The sequence below is a fragment of the Notolepis coatsorum genome (genome assembly GCF_963971535.1).
Source record: "Notolepis coatsorum genome assembly, chromosome: 9".
In the NCBI taxonomy this organism is placed as follows: Eukaryota; Metazoa; Chordata; class Actinopteri; order Aulopiformes; family Paralepididae; genus Notolepis; species Notolepis coatsorum.
In genome coordinates this window covers 96,430,498-96,455,678 of record NC_140173.1, presented here as the reverse complement: position 1 = coordinate 96,455,678, position 25,181 = coordinate 96,430,498, and the positions used below count along the sequence as shown (strand labels likewise).

Below are 25,181 nucleotides of genomic sequence, written 5' to 3'. Positions count from 1 at the left end.
AAAATAATATTCCAATTGTTTGATCGCCATCTGGTACATCCAATGTCCATTTGGTCCACGGCATAATCCACCACAACATATGGATCGGGGATATTTGACGCGCTTCAATGGAACCGGGAGAACCGCTCGCCTCGCCCGACAAGGAAAAGTGAAACCGGAGACATTTGGCCATTCCACAGGCCAAGATACAAGGTTACAAAGGGTGCTCGATACCGCCGTCTAGCTGGATGCGGCCGGTATTGCACTTTGGCGACCTCAGACTCATTCCCTATGGTAACACCAAGGTCCCTGGATGAATAATGAATACAAATATCAAAAAAAAGGAAAAACTATCAAATAACGTATATATACGTGGTTGGCGTTCAACGGTTGTCGGCCAAACACGTATATAATCGTTGTTGGCGGGGATTGAGTTAAGCCAGATCAAATCATATAATTCATTGGTAAATTAAAACCATTAATCTGCGATGCCTCCCCTTTGGATCACAGATTGAGCCTTTAAAAATCAACGATTAAACAATACAATACAAGAGAGATACTATGTTGTAGTTATTGGCAACAGTATTTCTGCTGGGGTAGATTAGATAGCCACAATGTAGCAAAACCTCAAACATGTTATTGTTTTTATACAACATTTTAGACAAAGGCAAAAGCTTTTGGTTTTTCATAAATACATTTTGGTCCTCAAAGAAAATAGGTTTTGTTACTTTGTAACTAGCCAAAAGACAATATGTAGCGGTTATAACAGACTCTCAAGAGAAGTCTGCTCACCGCCATCTTGATAACAACAACTAACAAGACCTGAGCCCCTTCTACACGCTGCCACCCAGTGGCTTCTGCCACAGAGTCCAGGGACGCGGGAAGTCAGTCAGAGTTGGGGGTGCGGAGATAAATCGTATAATAACGTCATATGCGCATGCGCAATTGCGCATCATTCGTGATTTTCTTTTCATTGAAATGTCAACATTTTACACCAGTTATAGAACATTTTACACTACAACAGACAGCAAACTTGAATACCAACATGTGGACAGTTCACACACGAAATGCAGCAGTTTTTTTCCTAATCAGAAGATGATGTGTTGTGGATTTCGATGCAGCCGGGTAGCAACAAGGCACTTGAACTTTCGCGCAATGCGCACAGGGTCGTATAACAGCTGAATATACATGAATAATCATAGGCTTCTAACAGTCAGCACTAGTGACAATTTACACATTTACACATTTTTGTGACAGAATGAAGTGAACACACAGCAACCATATTAATAACGAGTAACTGGACTTTTTTCTCTCTCTCTCGCACGCACGCACGCACACACACACACACACACACACACACACACTCTTACTAAATGATAGGCTATAATCAATCATAAAATAAAATGAATTAATTTAGCCATGCAATTGCCTCAGAAAGGCTGCATCATGGCTTCTGTTTCAACTCTACGCACAACAAAAATCGCCACGGATTGGTGCTGAAACATTTCGGTACTAACTTAGACAGTGACGTCGGGCCGCCAGCCGCACATACTATTGTTGTGACCCAGATCAAACAAGTGCACGGTGCAGGAGAGATAATAAAACATATTTGCCTACCTTAATTAAGAAGACGGTAGAACACCGAAGGTAGTCTTGTGCTCATGGGTGGTGAAAATAAACTCCCTCATGATAACATGAATGTCCAGTGAGTCCAGAACTTCAGACCGCAAGGCCAGCTCCAAAACAATCTGTGCAGTATTTTGGTCTTTGGCAACAGCTTGTGAGAGCACAGAGCAGCGCATTAATCGGTGTTCGTTTTAATGCTGCCAGTTTGTTGACGTCCTCTGTGTGTTGATGGGACTTCTCATGCTCCCTAAATGTCCCCGTCTTTCGGCAGTTGTTAAATCCTCGTTACAGTCGTTAGCTAAGTTAGCTGCTGGTGCTGAGCTCTCCTCCGGTTGCTAGAGTGACAGCCAGGCGTGTGTTGTCAACATGAATAGTCAATTACACCCGACCAACGTCTCCTCCGTTACTGAAACATGTGTGTCCACCGGCAAGGATTCTGAGTGTATACTGTATTTTTGTTGTTTGGCTTTGGGGTCATTAAAGAAATCATATATTCTTTTTTTAGACATTTCTTGAGACACGAGTAGTAAGTTACCCTTTACTGTTCAACCTCAACCGTGATCCTTTGTGGAGTTCGCGCCCAATCCACGTCACGAGATGTGTGTGCGCTGCGTTTGTGTGTCAGGTCAGATACATAGAAAATATAATAAAAAAAAGACAGAAGGTGGATTTCAACCATTTAAAAAACAACCATGTTTTAGACTGCTTACAGTAAAATCCTAACTCAAAAAAGATATTTTCTTTATCGATTTGTCAACATTTTGGGCTTGCAGTTACAACTCCCTGCCAACAGGTGGGGGTGCTGCAGAGTCCTTAGTTACCATTGCAACCACTCACTGCAGATCTTTAAAACTCACCTCAAAATGCTGTAGATTATAATTTCACTCACAAAAAACATCACATTCAATTATTTTCTCTGAATATGTTCACTAGATTTGTTGTTGCCTCTGGTTATAAGTGATTGTAATCTGGTTAATTCATTAAATGTAAACAAGGTGGAGTGATACTGCTCCAATTTGAAAGTACGAGTTCCTATATTGTGGTTCAGAGCACTGATGGACTGTCTCTCGTCCAATCACAACGTGTGCAGTACAGGAAGTCAATAGTTTCCATGGTACTGTAACTCACTGTTCTTCCCTGTGTGAGATGCTGATCCTGTTTGTACAGTTCTGTGTTTTGTTTGTCGTTATTTTACGTTACTCTTGTTTCACAAAACCATGGTAATTATAAATTAAATATATTTTGTGGTTACTTTGGCTACCGTCTCCTCATTATGTTACATTGACAAGACAACGGGCACTCCTTCAGTCAATGGTAACGTAATACTCACTGTGGCACTGTGCTGCTTCATCAGCCCCTCTGGCGGCCCTTCTGCCAACAGATGGCCATTCCTCATCAGACCGACCTGCATCAAGAGAACAAGAGGCCAGATGGCTTCTGATCAGCAGGATATGACACTGTATCATCAGCTCTGAGCTTATAACATAAAAATGGTAATGTTGTTTTTAAGTTTTCTTTTTTTTGGAGTGCCTTCATTCCCATGTTTACCCATTGTAATTTGTAATACAGTACAATAATATAGTATAGTATAGTATATTTTAGTACTACTGTACTATTTTACTCTGTATATTACTTTTTATTACTGTCGGGTATTAAACTGTGTGGGTATCAAACAAGAAAGACTGTCAGGCTTTAAAACTGTGTAGGACCCAGGCCTAGAACTGCGCCCTGAGAGAGGGAACTGCGCCCTGAGAGTGATCTTTAGTTTATAATTTATTTAATTATTTAATTTATCTTTAATTTTTCAAAATGTTCAGTTGCTATCGCATGCACTCATCTGTGTTTCACTACACACATCAGTGCATGCTTACCAACTGTTCGCCTGTTTTAACTGCAACACTACTATCACCGACATCTAAGACGGGAGATCCCCCCTTGAATGTTTTCTCTCCTCCACATTGCCTGTGTTGCATTTTCCCCTATTGCTAGGTTTTAGTGAGTTTTTCCTTACCTTCGCGTGGGGTATGTCTGGGAGTGTTGCATTTATTTAGCATTTATTAAAAAAGAAATTGGACCTTATGGTGTTCTTGTTTTGTTCATGACTTATTGTGATGTTTCTTCTTGACTTGTTTAAAGAAGACGTGTACGGCCCATGGGGACATTAATGTGTTGTCGGGCCTTACAAATAAATTTGATTTGATTTGATTTGATTTGGATGTTTGCCCTGAGTGGGAGGTTCGAAGGGTCAAAGTGGGTATAAAACAGAAGGGAAGACTGTCAAGTTTTAAACTGTGGATACCAAACAGAGAAGGTAAAGATGACTTTAAAGAGTAATCCAGAAATATATTATTGCACTGTAAAAAACAGATTTAATATGTCTGCACTTTATGTGCTCATTTTATGTCTATTCTATTCTATTATTTTATTGCATTGCACTATTTTACTCTGTCTATTTTATCTTACTCTTTTTATTATTGTCTATTTAAAACTGAATCAAACCATAAACAAGTTAGTCTGTTGGGATGTTAGATCCTAATGTGAAAAACTGTGATTTTATACTGTATGTCTGCACTTTATGTGCTCTTTTTATGCCTTTTTTCTGTTGTGAAGCACTTTGAGCTGCAGTTTCTGTATGAAAGGTGCTATACAAATAAAGTTTATTATTATTATTACTGATATGTCTGTGGTATGTTTTTATGAGCCTGGGTCACATGACAACAGTAGTGATATGTTTGTGATATGTTTCAATGAGCCTGGGTCACATGGCAACAGTAGTGCTATGTTTTGTTGAGCCTGGGTCACATGACAACAGTAGTGATATGTTTGTGATATGTTTCAATGAGCCTGGGTCACATGGCAACAGTAGTGCTATGTTTTGTTGAGCCTGGGTCACATGACAACAGTAGTGATATGTTTGTGGTATGTTTCAGTGATCCTGGGTCACATGACAACAGTAGTGATATTTGTGGTATGTTTCAATGAGCCTGGGTCGCACAACGAGAAGACATTTGGGTCCCTGAAATTAAATGTTTTAGAAACCATGCTCTACGTAACTTAATTAATAAGTAAATCCGGAAGAATAACAAATATCACTAAATAATCTGTGGACTAATAAGCTAACATGGTTTATAGTAGTAAGTAAACTCAGTAGTCTTTACTCCCTGAGCATTAGACTCTAGTAGTAGCGCTTTTATCAAAAGCGCTTTACAATTTTGTAGGTGTTGTGAAGGGCCAGATTAAACTGAGAATCTACCTTTATTGTTTGATATACTTTGTATATTATTAATATATATACACGGAATATCCCTTTACCTGCGTTCAGACCAGAGTAATATTCGCTCTCCTATTGGACAGCGCCCCCAGGCGCCAGCGCGCAAGCCCCCAACGGCAAGTTCAAAGACAACTGCAGGCATGTCGGAACATGCCCGGAGTGAATGAATGAATGAATGAAAACTTTATTAACAGATTGCAGAATGGGTACAGTACAGTACAGCTCAATACATACAATTGTTAAGGGGATGCAGACCAGAGAAAGTCTTTCGTCTTGTTTACATCAGGGTCCCCCATTTTCAATTCATCGTAACATATATGACATACATGACATACAGATAGACAGTACTGCTACATCTATACATTTATGACATACCAGATTTGCAATTACAGTACTGTTTGTGATACAAAAAGAGTCCAGAAAGAAAAGAGTATATACATTAGGCGTAGAAACTGTACATTGGATTGGGTAGGTGGGGGTGGGGGGGGACTGTACATTGGAGGTGGTTGGGTGGGTGGGGGGGGGGGGGTTGGGTAGGAGTGGGGGGGGGGGGGGGGGTTGGGTAGGAGGGGTGGGTGGGTGGGGGACACTGTACAACTGTACAAACAACACTGTACATTGGATTATTGACAAGACCATACTTGGTAATTTACTGTACATTGGAGGGGGTTGTGTTCGGACATTTACAGGGGCCAGTTTCGAGTTGCAGTCTCCCTTAGGTGTTTTTTGAGAGTGTTTTTGAAAGTGGGTAGTGATTCACATTCCTTTACAGCTTTGGGTAGGGCGTTCCACATTGATGTGGAACTAGGGCGTAGTGATACCAGACAAGGACTGAGGTTGGGACTAGATATTCACTTAAGTATAAATACAGCGCAAGGTGCGCACACCGTGCTTAGTTCAATTCAGTTACGTGCAGTACCTTACCCACCTTCACCACGAGTCAACGTGCAGTGAAGTGAGCAACCTTGCGTCTAACAGAGCATTGAGAACCGCGTGTGAATAGAATGGTAAAAGTGTCAGAGTTTAATGAAGTAACGTTGAGTTCGACTTAATCTAATGTGAAGTAAATAGTCGTTCATTTATTGTATATCGTGCGGCCACAGTTCTTTCGTGTGTAACATTACCCAGCGGTTCATCGTGTCTTTAGCTAGTGTACTTAACCAGGCTGTGTGGCCTAAATACGTCGCCCAGACCCGAGGAGTCCTAGGCGGAGAACCGTTGGACATGTACACAGGAGAATCGGCGTCGGCGATTGCAGAACCATTCCTGGTTGGATTATATTGATTTGGAACGTGGTACCCGGAGAAGAGCATCGTTGATTTCCACTATCGTTTGGGATTCAACCTCGTGAGGATTACAACTCGGGTCGGCCTCGTGGACGGGGCTGGCTAGCTGTCATCAATGCTGTCGAGCATCTGGATTACAATTATTACTTTGCTGCTGATCAAGGGAGTTTACAAGGACCGACTCCTGTACCTGGAGTCTCTTTATTCCTCATTGAATCAGACGGAGTACCCGAACATTCCTCTACCCTCCAGGCCTTACACCCCCGGAGGGAACCCATTGTCTCCAGTCGGTACCAGTGTTGCCCTATATAGTTGCTACTATACGACAGGTGGTGTCAACTTAGACCCATCGTAGGATTCCTGCTATTCTTAGTGACTCATGCTCTTGACTGACTTTACGTATATTCTTCGCCATACAAGCACAACCCTAATTCTCATTCTGTAACCTAACGTTGCCTAATAATAATAAATTACCCTCAAATACTATTTCTGTGTCAATGCCGTGTTCTTGTGGGTGTTCACCATCTATATTTGATGTACTGTCTGGCCAGTAATTAAAGTACATAACTAGCAGTGGTTTAATCTATCACAATCTTTAATACAGTCAGGGTTTTGTAACCCCTCAGTTACAATTGGTCCTTCGAGCCGGATGGTATCAGTGTAATATTTAATATAATATTAATATTAACATGGCCAGCGGTGAACACTCCCCAAGCGGCTCCCCTAAGCTAGAACGCCCGCAGCGCAAACGTCAGCTACCTCCATATCTGGAGGAATTCCCTTTCGTTCTACCCCCTAGCTTATCTAAACAGACGTTAAATACGGATAAATCGGATAGTCTAAGCATGTCCAATCCTATCGACTTGGCGACCCTGCCAGTAGAGACCCCAGTGGGTTCAAACGAAACTGACTCAGCTCACGGGGGGGACCAGGTGGGACATGACGTGACTATACCTCCAGACAGCGTCACCGGGATAGACCCCGGAGCGCTCCAGGATAAAGAACGCGCTCCAGGGATAGAACCCGACACACCACCAAGAGAAGAGAACCGCGCCCAGGAGATAGACCTCGGAGCGCGCCAGGAGAACAGATCCCCAACAAGCCCTGTCAGCACCCGATCACCTCCGTCAGTGTCATCCCCCAGCGAGGCGGACCAGAGACTGGCGCAAGCCTTGATCGCCACACTGACAGCCTCAACCGAAAGAGACAGACTCCAGGGTGAGCGCGACCGGCTTCAAGCAAAGACGCTTAGTGAGCGCGAACACTCTGCCCACGGAAAGAGAGCGCCTGCACGCGCAACTCCAAGCGCAAGCCCTTAGTGAGCGCGAACACTCTGCCGTGGAACGAGAGCGCCTCCGGGCGAAACAATTAAGTGAGCGCGAACACTCTGCCGTGGAACGAGAGCGCCTCCAGGCTCAACAGATGAGCGAGCGTGAACAACGAGAGCGCCTCCAGGCGCAACAATTAAGCGAGCGCGAACGCTCTGCAGCGGAACGAGAGCGCCTTCACGCGCAACTCCAAGCGCAAGCCCTTAGTGAGCGCGAACACTCTGCAACTGAACGAGAGCGCCTCCAGGCGCAACAAAGGAGTGAGGACGACCGCATAAGACTGGAGGAGAGGCGCCTTCAGATGGAAGAGAACATCGAACGAGACCGCGCCAATGCACAGCGCGACGCCGCCAATGCACAGCGCGAAGCAGAGCGCGACCGGCTGCAGGCGCAGATGATAGAACAATTGATCGCCAGGGCGACACCCCCTCTCTCCGCACGGAGCTCCCGGAGATCATCACGACAAGGGTCTAGGGCACCTTCCCCTACCCGACAAAGCGACCCGGGACCCGGCCAACAGGAGGAACCTGTCTACGTCTCCGAGCCCCCTCCCCGACCGGTCCATACGAGACCCAGCCAACGGGAAGAACCGGCCTACGTCGCCGAGAGACTAACTCGAAGACTCCAGGACCTAGAAGAGGAAGAGGAGGAATATCAAGCCCACCAGCGCAAACGTACTCTGGACCAGGAGGCCTAGTACAGCCCCGACTTCAGCCCCGAGTCACTGCACTACAAACCCCCGACCCAACTCACGGGTGAGTTTGACGTACAGTCAGCACCGAGGAACAGCACCTGGGGACCCGGCCTCTGGTACCCACCAAGTACTAACCCACGACCACACGTACGGGGAGACTCGCCCAGGAGGCCTCTTCCCCTACGCTCACCAATGTACCAGCCATCCATGGCATCGTACCTTGGCACACCGACGTTCCCAGACTTTACGCGCGAGGAAAGAGCACAGTACACGGAATTACGCATGTGTTTGGAGACTATGATGTCCGATGTCCCCGACGAGTCGTACAAATATACCATCCTCCTCGAGCATCTCAAGGTGCCCAGAGCGCATAACATAGCGCTGGCATATTCCAACTCAAGCACCCCATACTCCGCGGCTCTGGTGGCCCTCGACCAGCGTTATGGACGCATATGGGATTACGTGATCCAAGAAATACGGGATATCGACCGCCTCCCCCCAGCCAAAGACAATAGAGCACTGGATGACCTCTCTATCAAGGTACAATCCCTCGTGGGGATGCTGGGGTCCCAAAAGGAGAAGGGGAGATATGAACTGTATGCAAATTCTAATGTGGAGCGAATACTGGAGAAGCTCCCTCCAGCCCGCCAAGAGCGTTTTCGGCGGCAGAGAGACCACCGTGATCCCAACGGCCCAGAGCCATCCCTCCTAGACCTGGCCGCTTTCCTCGCAAGAGAAGTTAGCAGCCTACGACTGGACACATTCGTGTGGAGTGGATCTAGCCCAAGAGATGGACCTCGGAGGTCCAACGATAACCGCCGGTCAGTGACAGTTATGCACCAGGCCGAGTCAGTGCCGCAGCACAAGAACCACAGCACCCCCCAGACCAAGGGGAAGTGGAAGATTGTATGCCAGTACTGTGAAAATGAACATTGGCTGTCTGAATGTGACACCTTCAAGAAGCTGACCGCTGACGAGGTGAGTCAGTGGATCAAAGCCAACCGCTGCTGCTTCCGCTGCGCGCGCAGCCATATGGCAGCTGAGTGCCGCCTAAAGAAAAGATGCAGCAAGTGCGACGGCGCCCACTTGGAGGTCCTACACGACAGCAACAAGAAGAAACCCGTACCACCAAGCAGCTCGAGAGTGAACGTCATGTACATAGACCCTGCGAAGAGCGGGAGCTCCCGAGTGCTCTTGAAGGTGGTCCGAGTGATCTTAAGCTACGAGGACAAGGTCATGGACACTTACGCCGTCCTAGGCGATGGGTCAGAAAAGACTCTCCTCCTCGCATCCGCCGCAGCCCGGCTGGGTCTGCGGGGGAGCGAAGAGACAATGACAATCCGTACCATTAGAAGAGACCTGAAGACCATAAAGGGTGAAAATGTCTCCTTCACGATAGCAGCGGTCGGGCAGCCCGAGAAGCAGTATAGCATCACTAACGCCTTCACCAGCCACGACATAGGCCTGTCACAGTACACCTACCCCATCCCAAAGCTGATGGAGAAATACGTGCACCTACGTCAACTACCTATACCGCTCATCGACGACGCCACCCCGACCCTGCTCATAGGATCCGACCACGCACACCTCATCGTCCCAACGGACCGGGTCCACATCGGGCCCAGAGGCTGTCCAGCAGCGGTCGAGACCCGCCTGGGTTGGACACTACAAGGCCCCCTCTCCGGGTCTTCCAACCGACCGACAGCCACTCGCTGTCTCTATACGAGGATAAACGAAGAAGACACCACCCTCTTACAGCACGTCAAGAGGCTATGGACACTAGACGCGATGCCCTTTAAGAATGAAAAGAAACTCGTTCGCTCAAAGGAAGACACTTATGCCATAGCCCTCCTCGAGCAGAGGACAAAGAGAGTCGAGGTCAACGGAGTGATGAGATACGCAACTCCACTCTTGAGGCGAGAGGGTATGCCCACCCTCCACGCCTCAAAAGAAGCGACAGAGCGATATCTACTGAACACCGAGCGGCGTCTAGCCAAAGACCCCACTCAAGCCACTGTGTACCGCGCTGAGATCGACAAGCTGATCACAGCGGGACACATAAAGAAAATTGACATTCAAGAGGCCGACCAGACGATCGAATCTTGGTACGTGCCCCACCACAAGGTCCACCACAATGGCAAGGATCGCATTGTATTCAACTGCAGCTACCAGATCGGACTACAGAATCTGAATAAAGAACTCTTGCCCGGCCCGACACTCGGCCCCTCTCTCCTCGGCGTACTACTACGTTTCCGCCAAGACAAGGTGGCCATCAGCGGCGACATCAAAGGGATGTTCCTGCAGGTGCGACTAGTGGAGGAGGACAAGCCCTTGCTGCGGTTCCTATGGAGAGAGAGGATCAAAGATGAGCAACCATCCATCTACCAATGGGAGGTCCTCCCCTTCGGAACCACATGCAGCCCATGCTGTGCTACGTTCGCACTGCAAAAACATGTGACAGAAGACCCTGAAGCTGACGAGGAGGTCAGACAAAGTGTAGAGAGGAGTTTCTACGTGGACAACTGTCTGCAAAGCGTCTCGACGCCAGAAGAAGCCGAAGCCCTCCTGCTCAAGCTCCGCGCCTCACTGATCAAAGGCGGCTTTGATCTCCGGCAGTGGGCCAGCAGTGACCCTCAAGTACTTCGCAGCCTCTCCTCAGAGACAAAGGCAGCAAGCAGCGAGACCTGGATGGCGACCACCCCAGGTGAAGCACAGGAAATGACATTGGGCCTAGTCTGGCGCTTCAAAACAGACTCGCTCCATTACAAATACACACCCCTGACCACGGAGCAGGGAAGGTCGACCCCTCTACCGACCACCAGACGGAGCGTATACAGAACACTCGCAAGTCAGTACGACCCGCTGGGGTGTATCCTACCTTACACCACTCGGGCGAAAATGATTGTACGAGAGCTGTGGGACAAGGAACAGGGCTGGGACGACCCCATACCCGACCACCTAGCTTCCACCTGGAGAGAGTGGGAGAGAGAACTCAGCTCGCTCCAAAATGTGAACATACGCCGAAGCTACTTCCCACCCACAGTGCAGCTGGAGACGTGCCAGATGGACCTGCACGTCTTCAGCGACGCCTCGGAAGTGGCCTACGGTTCAGTGGCTTACTTGCGGGCCCGAGAGGGAGGAGAAATACACACAGCCTTCATCCTGGCTCGCTCAAGGATAGCCCCCCGCAAGCAACAATCGATCCCGCGTCTAGAGCTCTGCGCAGCTCTGGTAGGTGCGCAACTCGCCACGTTAATCCAACGTGAACTCACCATCCCGGTGCAAAGAACAATATTGTGGTCAGACTCCATGACCGTACTCACATGGATCCAGTCCGATTCTTGTAGATACAAGGTCTTCGTGGGAGTCAGAATCACAGAGATTCAAGACCTAGTAGGATCAGCGTGCTGGAGGTACGTGGACACGAAACAGAACCCAGCCGATGTCATCACACGGGGGATGTCCCTAGATGACCTCACACGTCACAATATCTACAGTGACGGTCCTGAGTTCCTCAAGCTCCCGGAGGAAGAGTGGCCTACCCCCACCCCTCGGGAGGCTAGTCAAGAGGAGGCAGAGATCAAGAAATCTATGTTCTGTGGGTTGACGCACACCCCAGTCCCCACTGACCCTAACATAGACGACTGCCTCACCTTTGAGAGTGCGCAGCTAAAGACATTCCTGTGGCACCACCCTGAGGTTCCCCCCACTACCGACATTAACGCATCGAACTACGCAGAGGCAGAACTCCTTCTGTTACAGCGAGCCCAAAGAGACTCGTTCCCCGACGAGCTAGACTGCCTGCAGGGAACAAAGCCAATCCCGTCAGACAGCAGACTGCTCCACTTGGCCCCCGAGCGCGACACCCATGGCCTCATCAGGGTGGGTGGTCGTCTGAGACGGGCCCCGGACTTAACGGATGACGTCAAGTTTCCTATAGTCCTCAACAGCCGACACAAGGTCACTGAGCTCATCATAAAGAAATACGACGAGGATGTGCACCACGCTGGGGCAGAGAGAGTCTTCGCTGAGATCCGACGTCGCTATTGGATACTGAACGGAAGAGAAGCAGTACGTTGCTTCCAGCGGACTCGTCTAGACTGTCGCAAGTGGCGAGCACAGCCCAGTATACCCAGGATGGCCGACCTGCCTCACTGTCACACCCGACCCGTGGCGAGGCTGATAGAGTTGCCGAGGCTCCCTGACCCCCCTGATGACGATCATGACCCACTGACTTTGTAGATTGCCCTACTCCCCACAACAGACATTGAGCAGTTGACTGGACTATTAATCTGTCTCCCTTTAACTAATTAGGTGCAGACTAATTAGGAGGCGGCTGTTGTGAAGGGCCAGATTAAACTGAGAATCTACCTTTATTGTTTGATATACTTTGTATATTATTTATATATATACACGGAATATCCCTTTACCTGCATTCAGACCAGAGTAATATTCGCTCTCCTATTGGACAGCGCCCCCAGGCGCCAGCGCGCAAGCCCCCAACGGCAAGTTCAAAGACAACTGCAGGCATGTCGGAACATGCCCGGAGTCAGCGTAGTGATACCAGACAAGGACTGAGGTTGGGACTAGATATTCACTTAAGTATAAATACAGCGCAAGGTGCGCACACCGTGCTTAGTTCAATTCAGTTACGTGCAGTACCTTACCCACCTTCACCACGAGTCAACGTGCAGTGAAGTGAGCAACCTTGCGTCTAACAGAGCATTGAGAACCGCGTGCGAATAGAATGGTAAAAGTGTCAGAGTTTAATGAAGTAACGTTGAGTTCGACTTAATCTAATGTGAAGTAAATAGTCGTTCATTTATTGTATATCGTGCGGCCACAGTTCTTTCGTGTGTAACATTACCCAGCGGTTCGTTGTGTCTTTAGCTAGTGTACTTAACCAGGCTGTGTGGCCTAAATACGTCGCCCAGACCCGAGGAGTCCTAGGCGGAGAACCGTTGGACATGTACACAGGAGAATCGGCGTCGGCGATTGCAGAACCATTCCTGGTTGGATTATATTGATTTGGAACGTGGTACCCGGAGAAGAGCATAGTTGATTTCCACTATCGTTTGGGATTCAACCTCGTGAGGATTACAACTCGGGTCGGCCTCGTGGACGGGGCTGGCTAGCTGTCATCAATGCTGTCGAGCATCTGGATTACAATTATTACTTTGCTGCTGATCAAGGGAGTTTACAAGGACCGACTCCTGTACCTGGAGTCTCTTTATTCCTCATTGAATCAGACAGAGTACCCGAACATTCCTCTACCCTCCAGGCCTTACACCCCCGGAGGGAACCCATTGTCTCCAGTCGGTACCAGTGTTGCCCTATATAGTTGCTACTATACGACAGGTGGTGTCAACTTAGACCCATCGTAGGATTCCTGCTATTCTTAGTGACTCATGCTCTTGACTGACTTTACATATATTCTTCGCCATACAAGCGCGACCCTAATTCTCATTCTGTAACCTAACGTTGCCTAATAATAATAAATTACCCTCAAATACTATTTCTGTGTCAATGCCGTGTTCTTGTGGGTGTTCACCATCTATATTTGATGTACTGTCTGGCCAGTAATTAAAGTACATAACTAGCAGTGGTTTAATCTATCACAATCTTTAATACAGTCAGGGTTTTGTAACCCCTCAGTTACAGTAGGGCTGACCCCTATTAGTCGAATAGTCAACTAATCGCTCGAAAGGAGCCGTAGTCGACTGCCAACCTCTTAGTTAAAAAATAAAAAAAAACAAAAGTATTATTCTTTCCAAAAGAAAAGAGGCCTAGAAGCGTGGCTAACGCTAATGGCATGCATACCAGAGGCTAACTGCCTAAGAAAACAGGCACAGAGGCACTGAAAGAGGATTTCACCCATCTAATGAACACATTAGACTAGACAAATATCAAGATGTATCCATCAGTGGACCAATTGCATGCTTTTTCAGAGGACAAGAAGCCTTCCGTCGACTCCTTCAGACATTAAGCACCCCCATAGCCCAAATGGAATGATGAAAAAAAAAATAAGTACTTTTTATTTTATTAATTTCTTTTATAGTCGACTATCGGCTAATTTCGTCAACTACAAGTCGACTATACAAATCCTTAGTCGGGGACAGCCCTACAATTTTGTTCCTCCCATTCACCCATTCACGCACACATTCACACACCGATGGTAGAGGTGACCATGCAAGGTGCCGACCTGTACATCGGGAGCAATTAGGGGTTAAGTGTCTTGCTCAAGGACACATCGACATGCTGCCCGGGAGGAGTGGGAATCGAACCAGGAACCTTCCGACTACCAGACAACCGCTCTACCTCCTGAGCCACTGTCGCCCCTAGTAGTGGACAGTCCCACTATTCACAATGAGTAGCATACAAATAAGATTACTACTTAAAAAATGCCAACTTCAGTCGGAAGCTAATTCGTGTTTGGATTAAAGTTGATCCAGCTGGCTGGAATGACCTTTCTAAAAAACTAAATTAATAAACAAGACAAAACAATTTACCTACATTGTGGTAAAATATGTTGTTGTGCTACTATTGTGTTGCAAACATTTAAATGACATCCCCAAAGGATTATGTGATCTACTTTGGAATCCAATTAGTATAAAGCAATCTCTCTCTCTCTCTCTCTCTCTCTCTCTCTCTCTCTCTCTCTCTCTCTCTCTCTCTCTCTCTCTCTCTCTCTCTCTCTCTCTCTCTCTCTCTCTCTCTCTCTCTCTCTCTCTCTCTCTCTCTCTCTCTCTCTCTCTCTCTCTCTCTCTCTCTCTCTGTCCAGACTGTTGTAACTAATAGAGAGTACCTCTCGTCCAGCTGGGTGACACAGAGGAGGCCTCAAAGGACTCATTGTTACAGTAATAAGGGACCTCAGAACTGCCCGCTCAGAATGACTAATATGGCCGCAGCTCACAGCTTTGGTGAATTCCTCTCTCTGGCTTTAGTATTTGTGTGTTTGTGTGTTTGTGTGTGTGTGTGTGTGTGTGTGTGTGTGTGTGTGTGTGTGTGTGTGTGTGTGTGTGTGTGTGTGTGTGTGTGTGTGTGTGTGTGGTGTGTGTGTGTGTGTGTGTGTGTGTGTGTGTGTGTGTGTGTGGTGTGTGTGGTGTGTGGTGTGTGTGTGTGTGTGTGTGTGTGTGTATGTCTGCAATGCATGCACGTGTGTGTGTGTGTGTGTTTCCAGTGTGTCATCTCACCACGTTGGCCTGCCTGGCCTCCTCTATGTAGTGAGTAGTGATGATGACTGAGACCTTCCCCGTCTTGACAATCTCCACCAGATGCTGCCAGATCCTACAGGGACAGCAAACCAAACACCCGTTACTGATCACAGGAATCACAAAGGACATTTTAACACTTTGAGTGCCAGCGACGTGTAATGCCGTTGAGTGCCGACAACACGAATTGTCGTTTGATTTTTTTATTAGCGATCTGAATTCATATTTCATCAACCGAGTCTCCCGTTGGTACAGGAGCCCCTCTAGGAGCTCCGATGGGAAAATACCGCCCCCTATCGTCTATCCCTGTGTAACTGCAGGCCATTCGATTATACTGGTGGATCTGTGGAGGGGGAGCCTCCTCGCTCCACTATGCTGGCAAGGGATCTGATGACGAGGGAAGTGATCGCGAGATGGAAAGCAGCCTGGAATATATATTTACAGCAGCCAATAATCAATCAATAAACGCGATCGATATTTGGAATGGCAATCAGGAATTGGAATAATCTTTTTGGAGAACATCTGATCTAAGGTAAGGAGTCTATGTTACCAGTCTTAGGATAATCAGAGCTGTCTTCACTGAGATAACAGCGTGTCCCGTATGTGTATATGTGTGTGTGTGTGTGTGTGTGTGTGTGTGTGTGTGCTGTTGAGGAAATGAGAGAATCGATTTCTCAGCTCGCTTCTATAGCGGGCATAAGTACACATATACTATCGATAATCTAGCGTTTATTTGAAAACGATTCATAAATAGGCCGACAAATGACAACGTGTCTAGTGTATTCGAGAATATTCCAATAAATGGCGTTTATGAGGGAATCTTTCTTTTTTACAGAAATTTTCGAGAAAACTATAGCTTTTCGAAATGCTATAAAAAGGATATGAACCGATTAAAAAACAATCCGTTTAGACAATGTTGACTGCAAACAAGTCATTGATAAGCGATGGGCAGATTAGACACATAGCCATAATTTAAAACATAGATTATGCGTTTTTAACGCTATCATTGAAGTGGATGCTGGCACTCAAGGACATTAATCAACGTTATGGCTGGCACTGAAAGTGTTAATGGGAATCGTCTCTTTTTCCTACAAAGTTGTAAAACGTATCATGATGTTTGTTTGTAAACATGTACCTTACCTCAACCCTAACCTTGACCATAACCCTATCCTATACCCTATACCCTATACCAGCGGTTCTCAACAGGGGTGCCGCGGCACCCTAGGTTGCCTCAGAGAGCTACCAGGGGTGCCTTGAGATTGAAAAAATTTTTAAATAAAAATTTTAAATTCTTTTTGGATTACAGAAAATTATCACTAAAGTGCACTGTTTTCCATGAAAATACCATATTTGGATAAGTTTGACCATTTCTCAAAGTCTGAAAATAATTATTTAATAAAACACAGAAAAGGATCACCAAGTTACTCTGGATAAAAAAAACCTTTACAGACAACATTGAGACAAAGCTTCCTGGCACATCTCCATCCAAACTCTTGGAAGAACTCATTGAAATCTCATCTGATACCACCTAGAGAGCTCGTTTCAGAGTGTGGTGCTGAGTACCAATTATCTCATTATGTAGCAGTTAATGTGTTGATACCATTCAGCACCACATATCTGTGTGAAGCTGGCTTTTCATCCATGACAGCTCTGAAAACAAAATATAGGGCCAAGTTGAGCCTTGAGGATGACATGCGTGTTGCCTTGTCAAAGATCTCCCCACGTATTGACCGTATTATTAGCCAGCAGCAGCAGACCTCGCATTGAGCTAGAAATGTCCACTGAGTGAACGAGTGCTTATTTTCTGTATTTATTTATATTTTTTGAGAAATGGTAACTTGGTGATCCTTTTCTGTGAAATGGTCACACTTATCCAAATATGCTATTTTTATGGAAAAGAGTGCAGCTGCAACAGATAGCACTTTAGTGATAATTTTCTGTAATTTTCTTTAATTTTTATTTTTAACAAAAGTTTTTATTGGTGAAGCAAGTTTGTACAATTACAAAGTCAGAATTATTCATTCACCCTTTTTCCCTTTTTTTGTATAATCTACCCCACCCAACCCACCCACCCACCCACCCCACGGATCAACAGGTAGGGCTATATACATAACATGCAACAAGAGAAAAGTTTAAAATACAGACGACAATAATAATAATTGCTACTGACAATAATACAATTAAATTAAATGATACAAAATACAAATATAACAAAGAAAAATTTAATAATAAAAAATAATAAACAAAAGGAAAATAGTCTGAGTCAGATATGGTACATTAATCAGTTATGGAGTATACATAGTTATCTGGTGGTATTACATAGTACTGTTGGGCCTGGTTAGATGGGAGGGTCACCCAAAGAAGGAAGACACTCAGTCAGGAGGGAGAACAGGTAGGCTGTTAAAGTAAGAAATGAACGGCTGCCACTTTTTAAAGAATCTTTCGTTAACTCCTCTAAGTGCATACTTAATCTTCTCTAGTTTTAGAAACAAGACCATATCTTTTAGCCAGGCGGAGAAGGGGGGAGGTGTAGACAATTTCCAGACTAGGAGTATTCTCCGTCTGGCCAAGAGCGTGGCAAAAGCCAACATGTCAGTATCGTTTGGCTTAAAGGGGAACTATCTTATAAATGGCCTTTTTGAGTGTTTAGCATTGTTTCCTAGCTATGTGAACTTATATTAATATGATCTATGTCTCTAATTCTCATATTGGCGCATTCTTCCAATTCTCCTCTCACAATATTCACCCTCACTGAACTGAGTCATCTGAAAATGTGATGATTTGTGATGTCAGAGAGACACCGCTGCATGATAATGGCGAGGTACATGATGAGCTGCACACAGTGGTTGGAGCCCAGGCTCAAAACGGCTCGAGATCTTGAGGTAGAAAAATGCTGTTTTTGAGGACTTGATTAGAAATACAAAACAATGAATAAAAAAATAAAAGATATTACAGAGGTGTTCCATAGACTCACAGGAATTGTGTAAAAGTGCCCAAATAGTGAAAGAAATAGTAAAATAGTTCCCCTTTAATAGGGAGAGGCTCAGCCGGTACCCCGAAAATGGCCAACAGTGGACAGGGCTGTATTGTAGTATCTAGTACTATCGAGAGCACAGTAAATATTGAGGACCATAATGGTCTAAGCCCTGGGCAGGACCAAAACATGTGAGAGAGATCAGCTTTTTTTTTTTTATATATTTTTTTATTATTGCAAAACAAAAAATTATTAAAAGTCAGTACTCAACACACAATGCATAATGAAACTTTCAGTAAAGGTGGTTATAATATATGCAAGTACAGAAACAGGATAAAACAAAAATAGTCTATAATAACATTTTAGCCGTATACAGTGTATATCCAGCGAAATTACAATTATATAAATGTTAGTATATAATATACCCCTAATACCTATTTTCTAAAACCCTACACACATATGCTCCAGCTCAAACCCCCCCCTCCCGGACCCCCTCTTGGATAGTACCTCCATTATCCCTCACTCCTAACCAGACACCACCATTATAAGCTAGCTTTTATTCTCTCCACCACTTCTAACCACATTGACATTTTGGATTCATTGAGCCCCAGAATTCTTGCTGTAGATATTTCTTGATATATCACATCAAGATATGTAAGAAACCACACTTTTCGGCACATTTTTTCCGGTTGAAACCAACGTGATGCGATCAGTTTTTTAGCTACTGTGATACCCGATAAAACCAATCTTTTTAGTTGTGGATTCACTGCAAACTCAAAAACATCATTCAATAGTAATACCGCAGGGTGTACAGGTATATTCCAAAATACGAGTGTTGATAATTGTTGGGACACATCTTTCCAGAATGCCTTAACTGGTGGGCAGTCCCAATACATGTGCATAAATGTTCCTTCGTCCCCATTTGTACATTGGGAGCATTTGGAGTCTTGTATAAGCCCCATTTTGCACAGCCTTATAGGAGTCAAGTATGTCCTGTGAATATAGTTCAGATTGATTTGTTGATGATCCGGGTTCCTTGATGTAAGTCGGACATTTGCCCAGGCTCCTTGCCAATCAAAGTCATATTCCAGGTCTGGTATATCCCTCCTCCAGACAGTGTCTATTTGAAGGGTTTCATACGAGGACGTTAGTAATTGATAATAAAAACTTGATACAAAACCTACCAATGTATCTCTTTCATAGAAAAATTTGTGGTATCTGTGGTGTTCAATTGGTACGAGTAATGGAACACCGTGAGATCTCATACAAAGTCGTAACTGTATGTAAAAAAGCCATGTGGACTCGGTGAGGTTAAACTTTATGCATATTTCGACATAACTACAGAGGCCCTTGTTATTAAAAATATCCCCTAATGAGTGTATGCCTTTCTCTTCCCATATAGGGAATCTTATAGGTCGTTTTCCCATTAAGAGTGCATTGTTATTGAATATGGGAGTGTGATTATGCCATTCTTGAGGGTTAGGATATTTCTTTTGTGTTTCCCGCCATGTTCTGATTGCATGGGTAATTATTGGGCCAAATTCTCGCTCACAATGCTTGATTGAAAGTTTAGTGTGTGCTATGTCTTTCAGTCTCTGTGGGGCTACCATGTTTTCTTCTAATTCTCTCCAAGATACCAAAGCCTGGGGGTCAAACCATATCTTCACTGGTCTTAATGTGAAGGCCTTAAAATATTGTAAAAAATCTGGGATTGCCATGCCACCGTCTGCTTTATTTCTCTGTGCGGTGGATCTTTTTATGCGAGGTGGTTTGTTATTCCAAATAAATTTGTATGTGGAGGTTTGTAATCTTTTCCAGTAGCCCTCTGGAGGAGGTAACGGAAGCATTGAGCTGAAGAAATTGATTCTTGGTAATACATCCATCTTAACTATTGATACCCTTGCCTGTACTGAGTTTTTAAGTTTTGCCCACCTGTCCAGGTCGTCTTTGATTTTGTTCTGTATTTTTGTGTAATTGTGCTTCACCGTTTGTCTTATGGTGGGAAATATTTCCACACCCAAGCATCTGAAATGTTTGACCATGGGTATCGCACCTGGTAGGGTTGTGTCTTTTTTTGCACTGGTGTTAAGAGGAAGAAAAGCCGACTTAGGCCAATTTATTTTAAATCCCGATAAATCACCAAAGTTTTCTATCAACTTGAGTAAATGCGGCAATGTGTTGTTGGGGTTTTGCATGAACAATATTACGTCGTCCGCATATAAACTAATTTTAAGATGTGTGCCCTTGATTACTATTGGTTCTATGTGTTGGGATTGTCTTATAAATTGTGCTGAAGGTTCTAATGATAGATCGAATAGTCCGGGACTAAGAGGGCAACCCTGTCTGGCTGAGCGTGATACCGGAAAGATATTGGAGATGAATGTGCCTGTTGTAATCCTGGCCGATGGGTCCTTGTATAGTACTTTAATCATATCAATGAATCCTTTTCCTAACCCCATCCTTTCTAATACTGCCCATAGAAACGACCATTCCAACCTGTCAAATGCTTTCATAGCATCCAGGGATAGTATCGCCTTAGGTGTGGTGTCCTCTTTGTCTGCATCTAGTACGTGCAGTATTCGCCTTATGTTATCATTGATCAGGCGACCTTTTATGAAGCCTGTTTGGTCCGGATGAACTAAAGACGTCATATGCTTTTGCAATCTGATGGCTAATATCTTAGAGTACAGTTTGACATCGGTTCCGAGGAGGCTTAAAGGACGGTAACTACCGCACTCAGTGGGGTCTTTGTCTTTTTTGTGAAGAACTGAAATGAGTGCGGTATTTTGGTGTTTATGGAAGCTTCCCTCTTTGACTGAGTATAAGATCATATTTAGTAATAAGGGTCCAAATATGTCCCAGCAAGAAATGTACATTTCTGATGGGATACCGTCAATTCCCGGAGCCTTGCCGTTTTTCATTCCGGATATGGCCTTCTTGAGTTCTTCTAATGTGATCGGTACTTCTAACTGTTTAGCGTCGTCCTCCGTAAGTTTAGGGAGAGTAATTTGATTAAGATATGTGTCTAATTTGTCTTGATCAAAGGTCGTTTCTGAATTATATAAATCGGAGTAGAATTCTTTGAATGTATCGTTTATTATTTTGGGTTCTGTTACTAGAGCTTGTTGTTTCCTAATGGCAGTTATATCTGCAAATTTTGCATTAATTCTTAGTCGCATGGCTAATAGGTGACTAGGTTTAGAGCCTTGGAAGTACTGCTGTTGTCTTGTGCTGCGTATTTGCAATTCCGATTTTTGTCTGTATATTGCTTTGATCTCTGTCTTTAGAATGTTTACTTGGTTTTCTAGTCTAGTAGAGTTGTTGTATTTTAAAGAATTAAAAAGCGTTGAGTAAAGCGTTTCCATTTCAGATAGTTTTGTGTTTTGATTTTTGCGCAATATGGAGGAAAATCTATCCGAGAAATCCTTAATCATAGTCTTTACCGACATCCATAATATTCTGGGATCTTGCACCGAGTTAGCATTATCCCGTAGGAATATTGTGAGAGCTTCTTTAATTTGTGTAATGAATTCATTGTTGTTAAGCAGCATAGAATTAAAACGCCATCTTGGGGCCCGGGAAGATAGTGTACCAAATGTTGCTTTCAGGATTAAGTAGCAGTGATCTGATAGCGCATTGGGTGTCATTTCCACTTCATATTTATCAAATATTCTCGGGGATGCAAAGACGTAATCAATTCTGGATAGTGTGTTGTGTCTCGACGAACGACAGGAGTACTTGCGGGTCATGGGGTTAAGTGAACGCCATAAATCAGTTACCCCTGTTGATTTCGACCAATCTTTTAATGCTTTAGATGAATTTTTTTGTTCGCTGGAAAAGGTAAGGTAAGTTTTGTCCATCCTTGGGTTCCAAATGGCATTAAAATCCGCACCTATTATATATGAGTATTCGGGATGGTTTAACATTTCTCCGGTTAGTGAAGTGAAGAAACCCACTTCGTACAAATTTGGGGCATATACCGCTGTTATTGTGTATAATCCTAGCTATAGTTATGCGCCCCTCAGCATCCGACCATACCCCTTTCAATTCGATATTTAATTTGCGTCTGACGACTATGGCTACCCCTCTAGTTCTCGTAACAAAAGAAGAGTGACTAATATTATGGTATATGTTATCCGCTAACGTATTTATGTCTTCCTCTAAAATGTGCGTTTCGCTTAATAGAGCCACGTCCACATGTTCTTTTTTCATCAGTGTGAGCACGCTTTTGCGTTTGTGTTGTTTGTTTATCCCACCGGTGTTCCATACCATTATATTCAAACTAGCCATAATCTATGCATGTTTTTGTGTAGTTTTTGGTAATGTTTCTGGAGTGTGAAGCTACAATAGATGTACATCCAATTAATGAGGTCCCGTTGAGAGCTGAGCTTAAAAACATATATATATACAAATAAAAATCCCCTAATTTCCCCTCACCCAGAAAGTCGTACAGGCCTGTGTTCCAAGAACACATCCTCCGCGATTGACTTTCTCCCATAGTCCACCGGATTGCCCAAACTGAGCATTGTAATCTTAATCTACCTATGCTAATTGCCATAGGATCTAACATTTCCATTCTATTGCAATAGAATGTCGCTTTTGGTCTTGCACCTTCCCTTACTGTAATGAAGTGTTGTGATAAATGACAGAAAAAATAAAATAAAAAATAAAAAAAGAGAATAAACTTTTATCGACATATTCATTTGAACCCTCTACTAACGTGTGGAAAAAAGGAAAAAAGGAAAAGATTGTAGAGCAATATTGACACCTTAATGTGAAGAACATTGGAAAAGAACAATGTAAGTTAAAATATATTTTAAAAAATATAGAGTAATGAGAAGAAAAAATTAAATAAAATAAAAATCAATGGAAAGATATAGATAAGGAATGAGAGATAGAATAATTATCAACGTGGAGAAGCCACTAGAATCGAATTAACAGATTAGATAAGATAGAAAAGCAGCGCCTTTTAGAGCTTCAATGTGCCTTCAATGGAGTGATTACTTAAATTGTTAGAATAACCTTGTAGTGTTCATACGTTTAAGTGTGGTTAATTTTTAAAATATTATTAAAGACTGATAGAACTTCATTTAATTTATTATCTGCTATGTGTATACACACCGGATGTTTATTGTTAGAGTTGTAGGCTTCGTTGTCATGGTGCCTTATATTCTAGAAGGTTGTAGAGTATACTAGTGCCTAGACTATTTTATGTTCCAGAATGATCTAAGAGACCCAGGGCATTTGAGCGATAAACCCAGAATATTCCAGATAGATCTTTTTGCAATGATATGTATTTGTCTCCTCAGAGACCAGAGTCTGAAATTATAATGTATTATCACTCGTATTATACACAGTACACATTGTTATAGACGGCTTGCATATCGTCTGCTACCTTGATGAACACAATAAAGTCATTCTAACACTGGTATACATTGAGAAAGAGGCTTATATGTTTCCGGCATTTTCGTCCTGCCTTGGGTTATTTGCTCCATTTCGATTCAGAAAATCCTCAGCTTCAATAGGTGTGTGTATACCTGACCTGCGACCGTCACTGCCCAAGAATGATAACAGCGCTGGGTATGATAGCCTTGGCTTGTAACCGGCTTTGAACAGCTTTTGCATCACCTCTTTGTATGGTAGACGTCGGATGATGGCATCTTTGCTCAAATCTTCGTAGATAAATATTGGTTTACCACCATAATTCAGATTCCCACGTTGGTTGCGAGCAAATTTGATGATGTCATCCCTTGTTGTAGTCTTCCGCAGGGTGACAATGATGACTCTTGGCCCGTTGATTCTTTGCCCCCGAGAACCGATTCTGTAAACTTGGTCCACTTCTGGCACTTTGTTTGGATCGATGTTACTCAAAATCGTTGATAACACTGTTGGAAAGTTGGGATCTTCGCAGTTTACTGCTTCATCAAGCCCTACAATGCGGATGTTATTCCGCCTGTGGTAGCGTTGGGTTTCTAGTAGCCTCTCCGTCGCTTCGTTTTTAAGCCCTTGTATTTCCCTCCGATATTCTTCTTTCACTCTTTCCATCTCTTTTCCCATCTCTGTCATGCCACCTTCGTTCGCCTTGACTGCCTTTGTGATTTCTGTCACCGTATTCTCCACTGTCGTGATTCGCATGGACTGTAAAGCGCCCGCTCTCATAACCTCTTCGAATTTAGTATCGATGTGTTCAACGTGTGCTTTGAAAGCAACCATCTGTTCTTTTACGTGTGCTTTGAAAGCGACCATCTGTTCTTTTATCAGGATAGTCAGGGAGTTGAAGTCGGGTTGTGTAATTGAACTGCTTGTGTCAGTTGATGTTGTTGGAGTAGTGAGGAATCCGATGGATGTTTTTGCTATTATCTTCTCAAAATCGCCTGCTTTTTCCTTCACGGTATTTTTTTCTGATGTTCCTGTTATGTTGTCATCTATTGTCTCCCTCTCGGGGCCAGTTGTCTTTGGTCCCTGTGTATTCTCCTCTATATTCCCCGCGTCGGGGCTCACCAACGGATCTGCCACAGCGTCGCCTGTCATTTTCTTTGATCGTGTTTCAATCGGCGCCGTTAGATTTGCCGTTTCTTGTTTCTTTCCCGTCCTTTCCTTATCCTTAACCATGTTGTCTTTTGATATAGTTAGTAGAAGGTCTTATCAATACATACGATGTGGTCTAATCTCTTTTGGTACTGTCCAAATAAGGTTTTTAAACGAAATTAACGATAACGGGAGCGGAGCTGTAACCAATTGCGTGCGCTACATATTGCAGCTAAACCGGAAGTCGAGAGAGATCAGCTTGTGGACTATTACAGCGGTCACAA

General features: G+C 44.3%; 1 protein-coding gene across 1 annotated transcript in view; it reads right to left on the bottom strand.

Annotated features, from left to right (window-relative positions):
• abch1 (ATP-binding cassette, sub-family H, member 1) overlaps positions 1–25,181 on the bottom strand; it is a gene marked incomplete at both ends in the record, with an annotated part of 152,615 nt that overhangs the window by 76,598 nt on the left and 50,836 nt on the right. Inside the window, 2 exons of the mRNA XM_084321942.1 lie at positions 2,936–3,010; positions 15,378–15,471. Of these exons, the coding sequence (XP_084178068.1) occupies positions 2,936–3,010; positions 15,378–15,471 (169 nt within the window). The remainder of the gene's footprint in view (positions 1–2,935; positions 3,011–15,377; positions 15,472–25,181) is intronic.